Source organism: Bombina bombina, chromosome 1, assembly GCF_027579735.1.
Source record: "Bombina bombina isolate aBomBom1 chromosome 1, aBomBom1.pri, whole genome shotgun sequence".
NCBI lineage: Eukaryota > Metazoa > Chordata > Amphibia > Anura > Bombinatoridae > Bombina > Bombina bombina.
In genome coordinates, this window is record NC_069499.1 from 1,024,749,993 (window position 1) to 1,024,768,338 (window position 18,346).

The 18,346-nt window shown below is 38.5% G+C and overlaps 1 protein-coding gene and 1 long non-coding RNA gene across 2 annotated transcripts in view; one reads left to right on the top strand and one right to left on the bottom strand.

Moving 5' to 3' along the window:
* Positions 1-391: 391 nt before the first annotated feature.
* Positions 392-18,346, bottom strand: part of KIAA1755 (KIAA1755 ortholog) — a 243,446-nt gene continuing 225,491 nt past the window's right edge. Inside the window, exons 20-21 of the mRNA XM_053718698.1 lie at positions 6,501-6,743; positions 392-1,186 (exon numbers count right to left, since the gene is read on the bottom strand). Coding sequence (XP_053574673.1) covers positions 1,032-1,186; positions 6,501-6,743 — 398 coding nt within the window. The 3' untranslated portion in view covers positions 392-1,031. The remainder of the gene's footprint in view (positions 1,187-6,500; positions 6,744-18,346) is intronic.
* Positions 12,804-18,346, top strand: part of LOC128664248 (uncharacterized) — a 40,650-nt gene continuing 35,107 nt past the window's right edge. The window contains exon 1 of the long non-coding RNA XR_008402940.1: positions 12,804-12,955. This is a non-coding gene — a long non-coding RNA (uncharacterized LOC128664248). The remainder of the gene's footprint in view (positions 12,956-18,346) is intronic.

Below are 18,346 nucleotides of genomic sequence, written 5' to 3' on the forward strand. Positions count from 1 at the left end.
CTGCACAGTGAATGGCACTTTTTAACTTATAGTCATTTTAGAATATTTCAAGATTAGTATATTATTTTACATTATGTGTGTATGTGTTTAATCACATAGACAAGGTCAACATGATATTCAATTACAGTGTTCTTTTGTGTTAAGGAGCTAATTGGTTTTTATGGTACTTAGCTAATATTGTATGTCTATAGTTTTTAAAACGTATAGGGTCACATGACTGAAATGCATCAGATTTTCTGCCTTTATTATTAAAAAAAAAAAAAAAACAGATAAATGTTTTTGTATCATTTTGAGTTGTGCTGATATAAAATAAACTCCAGAGAGTTCTATAAAATCTGGTTAGCGAAGGCAGCAATTAATCTGAAAGTGAACACCAAACAGAATTCTTAGATGCCTTCTCACATGAACTTTTACTGAAAATGAATAGGTTTACAATCATTGCAAATAATAAAAATACAGATGATTTATGGTTGAACGAATAAGACGAGGAATGACATCAACACATTGTGAATAAGTCCAATTGATGTTCCCACATTGTAGATTCATGAGACAACACACCTGCCTAGGTGATAAAGCCAGCACATACTCTTTTATTTGTGTGTAGTGAGAAATATAAACTATAGAAGAAGGAATCATTTAAAAAGATTCAATAGCTTTGTCTGAAGACAAACCAAGAATTTTTGGCCACAGGAACTAAATATAATTCATCCAAAAGGAAACTGGATAGGAATAAAATCAGTTCAAGATGGGTTAGATCCTGCCAACCTCAGGACCAGGCCAGGAAAGGTGCAGTATAGGGCTTCTTTAGGAGCTGCTGTAGAAATGTCATGCTGTTACATTTTGTGAAATGCAAGGACAAAATATATGAAATCCAACTACAATTTATTTATTTACATATTTAAAGCATGATTTACCCTGGCATTTAAACAGATTTTTAACAGTATGCTGGGTTCAAAAAGATTCCTGAGCTATAATAAAGGTTTTGGAAGTTTTCTGCTGCTATAATTGGCATCATAACTTTTCCATCACGCTCATTGAGGATTATTCCCTTGTTTTTTCTCTGCAATCTGTTGGGGGCGCCAGCAGTCCAGTGGGTAACAGATGTTTAAGTTTCCAAAGGGAATCTGACTAGGGTCTGAGGAGCTAAAACCACTGATGCTTCCTTCTGATGAGCCAGAGCTGGCAGCTAAGACAAAGTGAGAAAGAATCAAAAGGTAAACACCCTAATATTTTGTATATAAAATGATTAGTAATGCATAATAAAACAACTTTGCAATATATTTTCATGATTTAATTTCATGTCTTTTAGCTCTGAAAATTGAGAAATTTCTACTTCTCAGAACATGAAAACCCCCTGCTGACTTCTCAAGGCTAACTCTGCTATAGATCTTTCACTAATTGGCTTTAGCTGATAACAACTACAAAACAGAGTGCTTTATAGTAACTTTATGACCGTTCCTAGCCTTGTTGTCTGCTGACTAAAGCCCAGATTGGCTCCTCTAAATAAGGCAAATGGTGGGTGGAGTTTGGCTTTGAAAACTAATTGAAGCAAAAAGGATGTTAATTTGTTTTAAAAACACTCAGCGAGATTACGAGTTTTGCGGTAACAGGGGTGTGGTGCTAACGAGCAGTTTCAGCTCACCGCTCACCTACAGACAACGCTGGTATTATGGGTTTTTTTCAACCCGGCGTTAGCCTCTAAAAAGTGAGCGGAGTGCAAAATTTAGCTCCACATCTCACTGTAATACCAGCGCTGTTTGCGGTAGCGGTGAGCTGGCTAAACGTGCTTGTGCACGATTTCCCCATAGGAATCAATGGGGCAGAATTTGCTGAAAAAAACCTGCAAAAAAGCAGCGTTCAGCTCCTAACGCAGCCCCATTGATTCCTATGGGGAAAGTAAATTTATGTCTACACCTAACACCCTAACATGAACCCCGAGTCTAAACACCCCTAATCTTACACTTATTAACCCCTAATCTGCCGCTCCCAACATCGCCGACACTTAAATTATATTATTAACCCCTAATCTGCCGCGCCGGCCACCGTCACCACCTACATTATACTAATGAACCCCTAATCTGCTGCCCCCAACATCGCCGAACCCTACATTTGATTTATTAACCCCTACTCTGCTGCCCCCAATGTCGCCGCCACCTACCTACACTTATTAACCCCTAATCTGCCGCCCCCAACGTCGTCGCCACTATAATATATATATTAACCCCTAAACCTAAGTCTAACCCTAACCCTAACCCCCCCCCCCCAATTTAAATATAATTTAAAATAATCTAAATAAAATTACTACAATTGAATTAATTATTCCTATTTAAAACTAAATACTTACCTATAAAATAAACCCTAAGATAGCTACAATATAACTAATAGTTACATTGTAGCTAGTTTAGGATTTATTTTACAGGCAAGTTTGTATGGATGGATGCTCCGCGTCGGATGTCTTCAAGATAGAGCCGCTCCTCGTCGGATGGATGAAGATAGAAGATGCCGCCTGGATGAAGACTTCTGCCCATCTGGAGGTCCTCTTCTGCCCGGATTGGATGAAGACTTCTGCCCCTCTGGAGGACCACTTCTGTCCGGTTGGGTGAAGACGTCTCAAGGCAGGGTGATCTTCAAGGGGGTAGTGTTAGGTTTTATTAAGGGGGGATTGGGTGGGTTTTAGAGTAGGGTTGGGTGTGTGGGTGGTGGGTTGTAATGTATAAAAGAGCTGATTACTTTGGGGCAATGCCCCGCAAAAGGCCCTTTTAAGGGCTATTTGTAATTTAGTATAGGGTAGGGATTTTTTTATTTTGGGGGGCTTTTTTATTTTATTAGGGGGATTAGATTAGGTGTAATTAGTTTAAAATTCTTGTAATTATTTTATTTTTTTCTGTAATTTAGTGTTTTTTTTTCCGTACTTTAGTTTATTTAATTTAATTGTAGTTAATTGTAGTTAATTTAGGAAATTATTTTAATTATAGTGTGGTGTTAGGTGTAATTGTAATTTAGGTTAGGATTTATTTTACAGGTAAATTTGTCTTTATTTTAACTAGATAGTTATTAAATAGTAATAACTATTTAATAACTATTGTAGCTAGTTAAAATAAATACAAAGTTGCCTGTAAAATAAAAATAAAACCTAAGCTAGATACAATGTAACTATTAGTTATATTGTAGCTATCTTAGGGTTTATTTTATCGGTAAGTATTTAGTTTCAAATAGGAATAATTTATTTAATTGTAGTAATTTTATTTTGTTTTATTTAAATTATATTTAAGTTAGGGGGGTGTTAGGGTTAGACTTAGGTTTAGGGGTTAATACATTTAATATAGTTGCGGCGACGTTGGGGGTGGCAGATTAGGGGTTAATAAATGTAGGTAGGTGTTGGCGATGTTAGGGACGGCAGATTAAGGGTTAATAAAATGTAACTAGTGTTTGTGAGGTGGGAGTGCGGCGGTTTAGGGGTTAATATATTTATTGAAGTGGAGGGGATGTCCGGTCGGCAGATTAGGGGTTAAAAAAATTATTTAAGTGTTTGCGATGTGGGGGGGGGCCTCGGTGTAGGGGTTAATAGGTAGTTTATGGGTGTTAGTGTACTTTTTATCACTTTAGTTAAGAGTTTTATGTTACGGCATTAGCCCATAAAACTCTTAACTACTGAGTTTTAAATGCGGTAGGAGTCTTGACAGGAGAGGGTCTACCGCTCACTTCTTCCAAGACTCGTAATACCGGCGTTAGGAAAATCCCATCGAAAAGATAGGATACGCAATTGACGTAAGGGGATTTGCGGTATGCTTGAGTCGAGGAAGAATAGTGAGCGGGACACCTGTACCTGCCAGACTCGTAATACCAGTGAGCGTTAAAAAGCAGCATTGGGACCTCTCAACGCTGCTTTTTAAGGCTAACGAAAGACTCGTAATCTAGCTGACTGTGACTTGGCTAATATGTTATTCTATAGCAGAACAACATAGATGTCTTATAATTACAAGATGATTACTGTTCCTTTAAAGAAAAGAATAGCATTGAATTCGGCAAAAAATGTTTTCTTATGCTTTGCAATGTATTTCAATGTTTATTTTGATTTCTTTTTCTGTAATTTAACTCCAAAGTTGTGTTTGTGTTTGCCCTGGAAAGGCTGGAGTGCATCATGCAGGATTTAGAAATCTGACCCTGTATCATATTACAATGATGATGGTCAGAAAAAGAGAAAATATCCATAAGCGGCAGTTGTGTGGACGACAATGCCTTGTAGATGTCAGAGGTCAGAGGAGAATGGGCAAACTGGTTCAAAGATGATAGAAAGGCAACAGTAACGCAAATAAACACTGGTTACAACCAAGGTATGCAGAATACCATCTCTGAATGCACAACACGTCGAACCTTGAAGCAGATGGGCTACAGCAGCAGAAGACCACACCGGGTGCCACTCCTTTCAGCTAAGAACAGGAAACTGAGGCTGCAAATCGCAAGGCTCACCAAAATTGGACAATAGAAGATTGGAAAAATGTAGTCTGGTCTGATGAGTCTCGATTTCAGTTGCAACATTCAGACATTAGGGTCAGAATTTGGCGTAAACAACATGAAAGCATGGATCCATCCTGCCTTGTATCAACGGTTCAGGCTGGTGGTGGTGGTGTGGTAATGGTGTGGGCTATATTTTCTTGGCACACTTTCGGGGATAGACCCTTACACATGATTAAGGGGTTATCCCTAAAATGTTTTTTTCTTCAATAAATTAATTAATATTTTTTGACTGCTGTGGTGATATTTTGTGTACTTTGAAAGGGGTGGTGATATTTTAAGTATAAGTTATGTTACTTATATTTCATTTAACCCCAAAACGTTTCAGCATAATAACAAATATATACAAATACAGGGAGTGCAGAATTATTAGGCAAATGAGTATTTTGACCACATCATCCTCTTTATGCATGTTGTCTTACTCCAAGCTGTATAGGCTCGAAAGCCTACTACCAATTAAGCATATTAGGTGATGTGCATCTCTGTAATGAGAAGGGGTGTGGTCTAATGACATCAACACCCTATATCAGGTGTGCATAATTATTAGGCAACTTCCTTTCCTTTGGCAAAATGGGTCAAAAGAAGGACTTGACAGGCTCAGAAAAGTCAAAAATAGTGAGATATCTTGCAGAGGGATGCAGCACTCTTAAAATTGCAAAGCTTCTGAAGCGTGATCATCGAACAATCAAGCGTTTCATTCAAAATAGTCAACAGGGTCGCAAGTAGCGTGTGGAAAAACCAAGGCGCAAAATAACTGCCCATGAACTGAGAAAAGTCAAGCGTGCAGCTGCCAAGATGCCACTTGCCACCAGTTTGGCCATATTTCAGAGCTGCAACATCACTGGAGTGCCCAAAAGCACAAGGTGTACAATACTCAGAGACATGGCCAAGGTAAGAAAGGCTGAAAGACGACCACCACTGAACAAGACACACAAGCTGAAACGTCAAGACTGGGCCAAGAAATATCTCAAGACTGATTTTTCTAAGGTTTTATGGACTGATGAAATGAGAGTGAGTCTTGATGGGCCAGATGGATGGGCCCGTGGCTGGATTTGTAAAGGGCAGAGAGCTCCAGTCCGACTCAGACGCCAGCAAGGTGGAGGTGGAGTACTGGTTTGGGCTAGTATCATCAAAGATGAGCTTGTGGGGCCTTTTCGGGTTGAGGATGGAGTCAAGCTCAACTCCCAGTCCTACTGCCAGTTTCTGGAAGACACCTTCTTCAAGCAGTGGTACAGGAAGAAGTCTGCATCCTTCAAGAAAAACATGATTTTCATGCAGGACAATGCTTCATCACACGCATCCAAGTACTCCACAGTGTGGCTGGCAAGAAAGGGTATAAAAGAAGAAAATCTAATGACATGGCCTCCTTGTTCACCTGATCTGAACCCCATTGAGAACCTGTGGTTCATCATCAAATGGGAGATTTACAAGGAGGGAAAACAGTACACCTCTCTGAACAGTGTCTGGGAGGCTGTGGTTGCTGCTGCACGCAATGTTGATGGTGAACAGATCAAAACCCTGACAGAATCCATGGATGGCAGGCTTTTGAGTGTCCTTGCAAAGAAAGGTGGCTATATTGGTCACTGATTTGTTTTTGTTTTGTTTTTGAATGTCAGAAATGTATATTTGTGAATGTTGAGATGTTATATTGGTTTCACTGGTAAAAATAAATAATTGAAATGGGTATATATTTGTTTTTTGTTAAGTTGCCTAATAATTATGCACAGTAATAGTCACCTGCACACACAGATATCCCCCTAAAATAGCTATAACTAAAAACAAACTAAAAACTACTTCCAAAACTATTCAGCTTTGATATTAATGAGTTTTTTGGGTTCATTGAGAACATGGTTGTTGTTCAATAATAAAATTAATCCTCAAAAATACAACTTGCCTAATAATTCTGCACTCCCTGTATGTACTCTCTGTAAACCCTGCTCTTTACAACAGGCACATTTATCTGTATTGTTCGATCGCTGACTTACTTAAGAATACATTGGTCTCTCTCTCCTGAAGGGGTTCTGTCCTGCAGCACCTCCAATGAGACTCTGAACCAGGGCAGCCATGATGGGGGCTTAGTGAACCGCGACCAGAAGATGTGGAGGAGCAGCCACCCAGGGACATTGCACTGCTAGCACTACTTCGAGATCCTACTGACATGGAGCGGAGAGGAGGAGTGGGGGTCGGAAATGGCAAAATACCAACAGGAGGGGAGCAAAAATTCTCATCTGGGAAAAAAAGTGGTGGAGTTAGCTTGAAACAACAGAAGTAGTGATTAATACTTTACACATAAAGCAAATAAATTAAATGTTCTCTGTATACATGTTACACAATAGTAATTGCATTAACAATTCTGAAATTAATTTTAGTTCTTCAATTTCTTACACAGAAGTGTCACAAAACGAGTTATATTTGTAACAGGCAAGCACTACTTCTATTCATAACATAGTGCACTACTTCTATTCATAAAATAGTGCACTACTTCTATTCATCACACAGTGCACTACTTCTATTCATAAAATAGTGCACTACTTCTATTCATCACACAGTGCACTACTTCAATACATCACACAGTGCACTACTTCTATTCATAACATAGTGCACTACTTCTATTCATAACATAGTGCACTACTTCTATTCATAACATAGTGCACTACTTCTATTCATAACATAGTGCACTACTTCAATACATCACACAGTGCACTACTTCAATACATCACACAGTGCACTACTTCTATTCATAACATAGTGCACTACTTCTATTGATAACATAGTGTACTACTTCAATACATCACACAGTGCACTACTTCTATTCATAACATAGTGTACTACTTCTATTTATAACATAGTGCACTACTTCTATTCATAACATAGTGCACTACTTCTATTCATAACATAGTGCACTACTTCTATTCATTACACAGTGCACTACTTCAATACATCACACAGTGCACTACTTCTATTCATCACACAGTGCACTACTTCTATTCATAACATAGTGTACTACATCTATTGGTCACACAGTGCACTACTTCTATTCCTCACACAGTGCACTACTTCTATTGGCCACACAGTGCACTACTTATATTCATCACACAGTGCACTACTTCTATTCATCACACAGTGCACTACTTCTATTCCTCACACAGTGCGCTACTTCTATTCATAACATAGTGCACTACTTCTATTCATCACACAGTGCACTACTTCTATTTGTCAAACAGTGCACTACTTCAATACATCACACAGTGCACTACTTCTATTCATCACACTGTGCACTACTTCTATTCATCACACCGTGCACTACTTCTATTCATCACACAGTGCACTACTTCTATTCGTCACACAGTGCACTACTTCTATTTGACACACAGTGCACTACTTTTATTTGTCACACAGTGCACTACTTCTATTCAACACACCGTGCACTACTTCTATTCATCACACAGTGCACTACTTCTATTCGTCACACAGTGCACTACTTCTATTCATCACACCGTGCACTACTTCTATTCATCACACAGTGCACTACTTCTATTTGTCACACAGTGCACTACTTCTATTCATCACATAGTGCACTACTTCTATTCGTCACACAGTGCACTACTTCTATTTGTCACACAGTGCACTACTTTTATTCATTACACAGTGCGCTACTTCTATTCGTCACACAGTGCACTACTTCTATTCATCACACAGTGCACTACTTCTATTCATCACACAGTGCACTACTTCTATTTGTCACACCGTGCACTACTTCTATTCATCAAACAGTGCACTACTTCTATTTGTCACACAGTGCACTACATCTATTTGTCACACAGTGCACTACTTCTATTTGTCACACAGTGCACTACTTCTATTTGTCACACAGTGCACTACTTCTATTCATCACATAGTGCACTACTTCTATTCGTCACACAGTGCACTACTTCTATTTGTCACACAGTGCACTACTTCTATTTGTCACACAGTGCACTACTTCTATTCATTACACAGTGCGCTACTTCTATTCGTCACACAGTGCACTACTTCTATTTATCACACAGTGCACTGCTTCTATTCATCACACAGTGCACTACTTCTATTCATCACACAGTGCACTACTTCTATTTGTCACACCGTGCACTACTTCTATTCATCAAACAGTGCACTACTTCTATTTGTCACACAGTGCACTACTTCTATTCATCACAAAGTGCACTACTTCTGTTCATCAAACAGTGCACTACTTCTATTTGTCACACAGTGCACTACTTCTATTCATCACACAGTGCACTACTTCTATTCATAACATAGTGCACTACTTCTATTCATAACATAGTGCACTACTTCTATTCATCACACAGTGCACTACTTCAATACATCACACAGTGCACTACTTCTATTCATAACATAGTGCACTACTTCTATTCATAACATAGTGCACTACTTCTATTTGTCACACAGTGCACTACTTCTATTCCTCACACAGTGCACTACTTCTATTGGCCACACAGTGCACTACTTGTATTCATCACACAGTGCACTACTTCTATTCATAACATAGAGCACTACATCTATTGGTCACACAGTGCACTACTTATATTACTCACACAGTAAACTACTTATATTGGCCACACAGTGCACTACTTATATTCATCACACAGTGCACTACCTATATTCATCACACAGTGCACTACTTCTATTTGTCACACCGTGCACTACTTCTATTCATCACACTGTGCACTACTTCTATTCATCAACACAGTGCACTACTTCTATTCATCTCACTGTGCACTACTTCTTTTCATCACACAGTGTACTACTTCAATACATCACACAGTGCACTACTTCTATTCATAACATAGTGCACTACTTCTATTCATAACAAAGTGCACTACATCTATTGGTCACACAGTGCACTACTTCTTTTTGTCACACAGTGCACTACTGCTATTTATAACATAGTGCACTACTTCTATTCATAACATAGTGCACTGCATCTATTAGTCACACAGTGCACTACTTCTATTCCTCACACAGTGCTCTACTTCTATTGGCCACACAGTGCAGTACTTCTATTCATCACACAGTGCACTACTTCTATTTGTCACACAGTGCACTACTTCTATTCCTCACACAGTGCACTACTTCTATTGGCCACACAGTGCAGTACTTCTATTGGCCACACAGTGCACTACTTCTATTCATCACACATTGCACTACTTCTATTGGCCACACAGTGCACTACTTCTATTGGCCACACAGTGCACTACTTCTATTCCTCACACAGTGCACTACTTCTATTGGCCAAACAGTGCACTACTTCTATTCATCACACAGTGCACTACTTTTATTCATCACACAGTGCACTACTTCTATTCATCACACAGTGCACTACTTCTATTAATCACACAGTGCACTACTTCTATGTGTCACACAGTGCACTACTATTGTCACACAGTGCACTAATTCTATTGGCCAAACAGTGCACTACTTCTATTCATCACACAGTGCACTACTTTTATTCATCACACAGTGCACTACTTCTATTCATCACACAGTGCACTACTTCTATTCATCACACAGTGCACTACTTCTATGTGTCACACAGTGCACTACTATTGTCACACAGTGCACTAATTCTATTCATCACACAGTGCACTACTTCTATTTGTCACACAGTGCACTACTTCTATTCATCACACAGTGCACTACTTTTATTCATCATACAGTGCACTACTTCTATTTGTCACACAGTGCACTACTTCTATTCATCACACAGTGCACTACTTCTATTCATCACAGAGTGCACTACTTCTATTCATCACACAGTGCACTACTTTTATTCATCACACAGTGCACTACTTCTATTCATCACACAGTGCACTACTTCTATTCGTCACACAGTGCACTACTTCTATTCATCACACAGTGCACTACTTCTATATATCACACAGTGCACTACTTCTATTCATCACACAGCGCACTACTTCTATTTGTCACACAGTGCACTACTTCTATTCATCACACAGTGCTCTACTTCTATTCGTCAAACAGTGCACTACTTCTATTCATCACACAGTGCTCTACTTCTATTCGTCAAACAGTTCACTACTTCTATTCATCACACAGTGCACTACTGCTATTCACCACACAGTGCACTACTGCTATTCATCACACAGTGCACTACTTCTATTTGCCACACAGTGCACTACTGCTATTGGTCACACAGTGCACTACTTCTATTCATCACACAGTGCACTACTTCTATTCATAACATAGTGCACTACTTCTATTCATAACATAGTGCACTACTTCTATTCATCACACAGTGCACTACTTCAATACATCACACAGTGCACTACTTCTATTCATAACATAGTGCACTACTTCTATTCATAACATAGTGCACTACTTCTATTTGTCACACAGTGCACTACTTCTATTTATAACATAGTGCACTACTTCTATTCATAACATAGTGTACTACATCTATTGATCACACAGTGCACTACTTCTATTCCTCACACAGTGCACTACTTCTATTGGCCACACAGTGCACTACTTGTATTCATCACACAGTGCACAACTTATATTCATAACATAGAGCACTACATCTATTGGTCACACAGTGCACTACTTATATTCCTCACACAGTACACTGCTTATATTGGCCACACAGTGCACTACTTATATTCATCACACAGTGCACTACCTATATTCATCACACAGTTCACTACTTCTATTTGTCACACCGTGCACTACTTCTATTCATCACACTGTGCACTACTTCTATTCAACAACACAGTGCACTACTTCTATTCATCTCACTGTGCACTACTTCTATTCATCACACAGTGTACTACTTCAATACATCACACAGTGCACTACTTCTATTCATAACATAGTGCACTACTTCTATTCATAACATTTGCACTACATCTATTGGTCACACAGTGCACTACTTCTATTTGTGTGTAGTGTGATAGGAGCGCCTAAAGGTGGATTCCTGCTGCTAAAAAAGTTCTTCCCTCAAAGAGAACTAAATGGTGGATAAGAAGAAAAAATGGGGTTTATTTAGCAGCGCTAAAAAAAGCTAGGAAATGATGATACCAATCTAATTTATGTTTTATACAATCTATTTTATTTAAAAATTCTTATAACACATAAAAACAACAGCAAATACTTTTCCTAATTAATAAAGGGACGTCTCCCTTATACAACACTTATAAAAACAGACTAGAACTATATAATCCTAGAATTTCAGGTATAAAGGAATTAATTCTATAGATAACATATGGCAAGCAACAAATTTCTAAGATAAATGGTGAATTAAATAATTAAAAGGCACAAATGTATCAATCCTAATAGCTTTACAGTTCTTCAGTAACAAATTCAGTTATAAAGTTACACAGTTACTTTCCTTGGACATATAATTGGCTCAGGTGTGCTGGATAGTTAAAAAGGCAAAAAACAGCCAATATTCTGATTTAGGTGCCAAAGCAATCGTGGTTAATGGAAATGGTTAATTTAACAGATGAATACCTTGATGTCTTTAAAGTTCAGTTTGCGTGTTTTAAAAAACGTAGTGCAAATAAGTGTAGAGGTACCTTAATCTGTCCTGGTTGCAACCGCTGATTATCTTCACTGTGAGGGATTCACAGACTGTTTGTTCCTGGTGCTTCTGATAAGTCACCTGACCTTCTCTTTGATTCAGAGGTCAGGGGTGATGATCCGTTCTGGTGATGTAGTTATTCTTTTTTTTTTTTGTTTTCCTTTCTTCTTATAGCCCAAATATTGTTTTCATCTGGGTTCCCTCAGACTTCTTAAGGTTTGAAGAAATCTTTGGTCAGTGTTTAGCAGTAACACCGTATTCCCTGAAGTTACCAAAGGTAGATTTTAACTTGCAGGGTCAGGAGAAAAGTTTAAAGTTGCAGGGTCACACAGCTTTGTGACAGTAGTAAATGAAGTTTAGTAGAGTGTAGCAGGTCCCATTCAACGCGTTTCACCCTTCTGGGCTTTATCAAGAAACTATTCTTGATAAAGCCCAGAAGGGTGAAACGCGTTGAATGGGACCTGCTACACTCTACTAAACTTCATTTACTACTGTCACAAAGCTGTGTGACCCTGCAACTTTAAACTTTTCTCCTGACCCTGCAAGTTAAAATCTACCTTTGGTAACTTCAGGGAATACGGTGTTACTGCTAAACACTGACCAAAGATTTCTTCAAACCTTAAGAAGTCTGAGGGAACCCAGATGAAAACAATATTTGGGCTATAAGAAGAAAGGAAAACAAAAAAAAAAAAAGAATAACTACATCACCAGAACGGATCATCACCCCTGACCTCTGAATCAAAGAGAAGGTCAGGTGACTTATCAGAAGCACCAGGAACAAACAGTCTGTGAATCCCTCACAGTGAAGATAATCAGCGGTTGCAACCAGGACAGATTAAGGTACCTCTACACTTATTTGCACTACGTTTTTTAAAACACGCAAACTGAACTTTAAAGACATCAAGGTATTCATCTGTTAAATTAACCATTTCCATTAACCACGATTGCTTTGGCACCTAAATCAGAATATTGGCTGTTTTTTGCCTTTTTAACTATCCAGCACACCTGAGCCAATTATATGTCCAAGGAAAGTAACTGTGTAACTTTATAACTGAATTTGTTACTGAAGAACTGTAAAGCTATTAGGATTGATACATTTGTGCCTTTTAATTATTTAATTCACCATTTATCTTAGAAATTTGTTGCTTGCCATATGTTATCTATAGAATTAATTCCTTTATACCTGAAATTCTAGGATTATATAGTTCTAGTCTGTTTTTATAAGTGTTGTATAAGGGAGACGTCCCTTTATTAATTAGGAAAAGTATTTGCTGTTGTTTTTATGTGTTATAAGAATTTTTAAATAAAATAGATTGTATAAAACATAAATTAGATTGGTATCATCATTTCCTAGCTTTTTTTAGCGCTGCTAAATAAACCCCATTTTTACTACTTCTATTTGTCACACAGTGCACTACTGCTATTTATAACATAGTGCACTACTTCTATTCATAACATAGTGCACTACATCTATTGGTCACACAGTGCACTACTTCTATTCCTCACACAGTGCTCTACTTCTATTGGCCACACAGTGCAGTACTTCTATTCATCACACCGTGCACTACTTCTATTTGTCACACAGTGCACTACTTCTATTCCTCACACAGTGCACTACTTCTATTGGCCACACAGTGCAGTACTTCTATTGGCCACACAGTGCACTACTTCTATTCATCACACATTGCACTACTTTTATTGGCCACACAGTGCACTACTTCTATTGGCCACACAGTGCACTACTTCTATTCCTCACACAGTGCACTACTTCTATTCATCACACAGTGCACTACTTCTATTTGTCAAACAGTGCAGTACTTCTATTTATCACACAGTGCACTACTTCTATTCCTCACACAGTGCACTACTGCTATTTATAACATAGTGCACTACTTCTATTCATAACATAGTGCACTACATCTATTGGTCACACAGTGCACTACTTCTATTCCTCACACAGTGCTCTACTTCTATTGGCCACACAGTGCAGTACTTCTATTCATCACACCGTGCACTACTTATATTTGTCACACAGTGCACTACTTCTATTCCTCACACAGTGCACTACTTCTATTGGCCACACAGTGCAGTACTTCTATTGGCCACACAGTGCACTACTTCTATTCATCACACATTGCACTACTTCTATTGGCCACACAGTGCACTACTTCTATTGGCCACACAGTGCACTACTTCTATTCCTCACACAGTGCACTACTTCTATTGGCCACACAGTGCACTACTTCTATTCATCACACAGTGCACTACTTTTATTCATCACACAGTGCACTACTTCTATTCATCACACAGTGCACTACTTCTATGTGTCACACAGTGCACTACTATTGTCACACAGTGCACTAATTCTATTCATTCATCACACAGTGCACTACTTCTATTTGTCACACAGTGCACTACTTCTATTCATCACACAGTGCACTACTTTTATTCATCACACAGTGCACTACTTCTATTTGTCACACAGTGCACTACTTCTATTCATCACACAGTGCACTACTTTTATTCATCACAGAGTGCACTACTTCTATTCATCACACAGTGCACTACTTTTATTCATCACACAGTACTACTTCTATTCATCACATAGTGCACTACTTCTATTCGTCACACAGTGCACTACTTCTATTCATCACACAGTGCGCTACTTCTATATATCACACAGTGCACTACTTCTATTCATCACACAGCGCACTACTTCTATTTGTCACATAGTGCACTACTTCTATTCATCACACAGTGCTCTACTTCTATTCGTCAAACAGTGCACTACTTCTATTCATCACACAGTGCTCTACTTCTATTCGTCAAACAGTTCACTACTTCTATTCATCACACAGTGCACTACTGCTATTCACCACACAGTGCACTACTGCTATTCATCACACAGTGCACTACTTCTATTTGTCACACAGTGCACTACTGCTATTGGTCACACAGTGCACTACTTCTATTCATCACACAGTGCACTACTTCTATTCATAACATAGTGCACTACTTCTATTCATAACATAGTGCACTACTTCTATTCATCACACAATGCACTACTTCAATACATCACACAGTGCACTACTTCTATTCATAACATAGTGCACTACTTCTATTCATAACATAGTGCACTACTTCTATTTGTCACACAGTGCACTACTTCTATTTATAACATAGTGCACTACTTCTATTCATAACATAGTGTACTACATCTATTGATCACACAGTGCACTACTTCTATTCCTCACACAGTGCACTACTTCTATTGGCCACACAGTGCACTACTTGTATTCATCACACAGTGCACAACTTATATTCATAACATAGAGCACTACATCTATTGGTCACACAGTGAACTACTTATATTCCTCACACAGTACACTACTTATATTGGCCACACAGTGCACTACTTATATTCATCACACAGTGCACTACCTATATTCATCACACAGTGCACTACTTCTATTTGTCACACCGTGCACTACTTCTATTCATCACACTGTGCACTACTTCTATTCATCAACACAGTGCACTACTTCTATTCATCTCACTGTGCACTACTTCTATTCATCACACAGTGTACTACTTCAATACATCACACAGTGCACTACTTCTATTCATAACATAGTACACTACTTCTATTCATAACATTTGCACTACATCTATTGGTCACACAGTGCACTACTTCTATTTGTCACACAGTGCACTACTGCTATTTATAACATAGTGCACTACTTCTATTCATAACATAGTGCACTACATCTATTGGTCACACAGTGCACTACTTCTATTCCTCACACAGTGCTCTACTTCTATTGGCCACACAGTGCAGTACTTCTATTCATCACACAGTGCACTACTTCTATTTGTCACACAGTGCACTACTTCTATTCCTCACACAGTGCACTACTTCTATTTGCCACACAGTGCAGTACTTCTATTGGCCACACAGTGCACTACTTCTATTCATCACACATTGCACTACTTCTATTGGCCACACAGTGTACTACTTCTATTGGCCACACAGTGCACTACTTCTATTCCTCACACAGTGCACTACTTCTATTCATCACACAGTGCACTACTTCTATTCATCACACAGTGCACTACTTCTGTTCATCACACAGTGCACTACTTCTATTTGTCACACAGTGCAGTACTTCTATTTGTCACACAGTGCACTATTTCTATTCATCACACAGTGCACTACTTCTATTCATCACACAGTGCACTACTTCTATTGGTCACACAGTGCACTTCTTCTATTCATCACACAGTGCACTACTTCTATTCATCACACAGTGCCCTACTTCTATTCATCACACTGTGCACTACTTCTATTCATCACACAGTGCACTACTTCTATTGGTCACACAGTGCACTACTTCTATTCATCACACTGTGCACTACTTCTATTCATCACACAGTGCACTACTTCTATTGGTCACACAGTGCACTACTTCTATTCATCACACAGTGCTCTACTTCTATTCATCACACAGTGCACTATTTTATTTGTCACACAGTGCACTACTTCTATTCATCACACCGTGCACTACTTCTATTCATCACACAGTGCACTACTTCTATTGGTCACACAGTGCACTACTTCTATTCATCACACAGTGCTCTACTTCTATTCATCACACTGTGCACTACTTCTATTCATCACACAGTGCACTACTTCTATTCATCACACTGTGCACTACTTCTATTCATCACACAGTGCACTACTTCTATTGGTCACACAGTGCACTACTTCTATTCATCACACAGTGCTCTACTTCTATTTGTCACACAGTGCACTATTTTATTTGTCACACAGTGCACTACTTCTATTCATCACACCGTGCACTACTTCTATTCATCACACAGCGCACTACTTCTATTTGTCACACAGTGCACTACTTCTATTCATCACACAGTGCTCTACTTCTTTTTTTTTTTTAAATATATTTTTATTGAGATTTACAAATAAATACAAACAAACAATTTGTCCACATACAAGAACTGAAGAAAGGAAGGGAAAAGAGAATGGCAGAGCACGAATATATATATAATATTCAGGTTAATATAGTGCATCGTATACATTACAATTTAAAAACCAAACGAGAAGAAAAAAAAACAAACACAAAAAAAAAACAGAAAATATAATCATCTTGAGTCCTAGTGAAAAACAGTGCATATTGTGCTTATAAAAACTAAAAACAGAGAAGACCCTATGTCCATAAATACATATGTCTGTATATTACAATATGAATAAACCAGTGCTCTACTTCTATTCGTCAAACAGTGCACTACTTCTATTCATCACACAGTGCTCTACTTCTATTCGTCAAACAGTTCACTACTTCTATTCATCACACAGTGCACTACTGCTATTCCCCACACAGTGCACTACTGCTATTCATCACACAGTGCACTACTTCTATTTGCCACACAGTGCACTACTGCTATTGGTCACACAGTGCACTACTTCTATTCATCACACAGTGCACTACTTCTATTCATAACATAGTGCACTACTTCTATTCATAACATAGTGCACTACTTCTATTCATCACACAGTGCACTACTTCAATACATCACACAGTGCACTACTTCTATTCATAACATAGTGCACTACTTCTATTCATAACATAGTGCACTACTTCTATTTGTCACACAGTGCACTACTTCTATTTATAACATAGTGCACTACTTCTATTCATAACATAGTGTACTACATCTATTGATCACACAGTGCACTACTTCTATTCCTCACACAGTGCACTACTTCTATTGGCCACACAGTGCACTACTTGTATTCATCACACAGTGCACAACTTATATTCATAACATAGAGCACTACATCTATTGGTCACACAGTGCACTACTTATATTCCTCACACAGTACACTGCTTATATTGGCCACACAGTGCACTACTTATATTCATCACACAGTGCACTACCTATATTCATCACACAGTGCACTACTTCTATTTGTCACACCGTGCACTACTTCTATTCATCACACTGTGCACTACTTCTATTCAACAACACAGTGCACTACTTCTATTCATCTCACTGTGCACTACTTCTATTCATCACACAGTGTACTACTTCAATACATCACACAGTGCACTACTTCTATTCATAACATAGTGCACTACTTCTATTCATAACATTTGCACTACATCTATTGGTCACACAGTGCACTACTTCTATTTGTCACACAGTGCACTA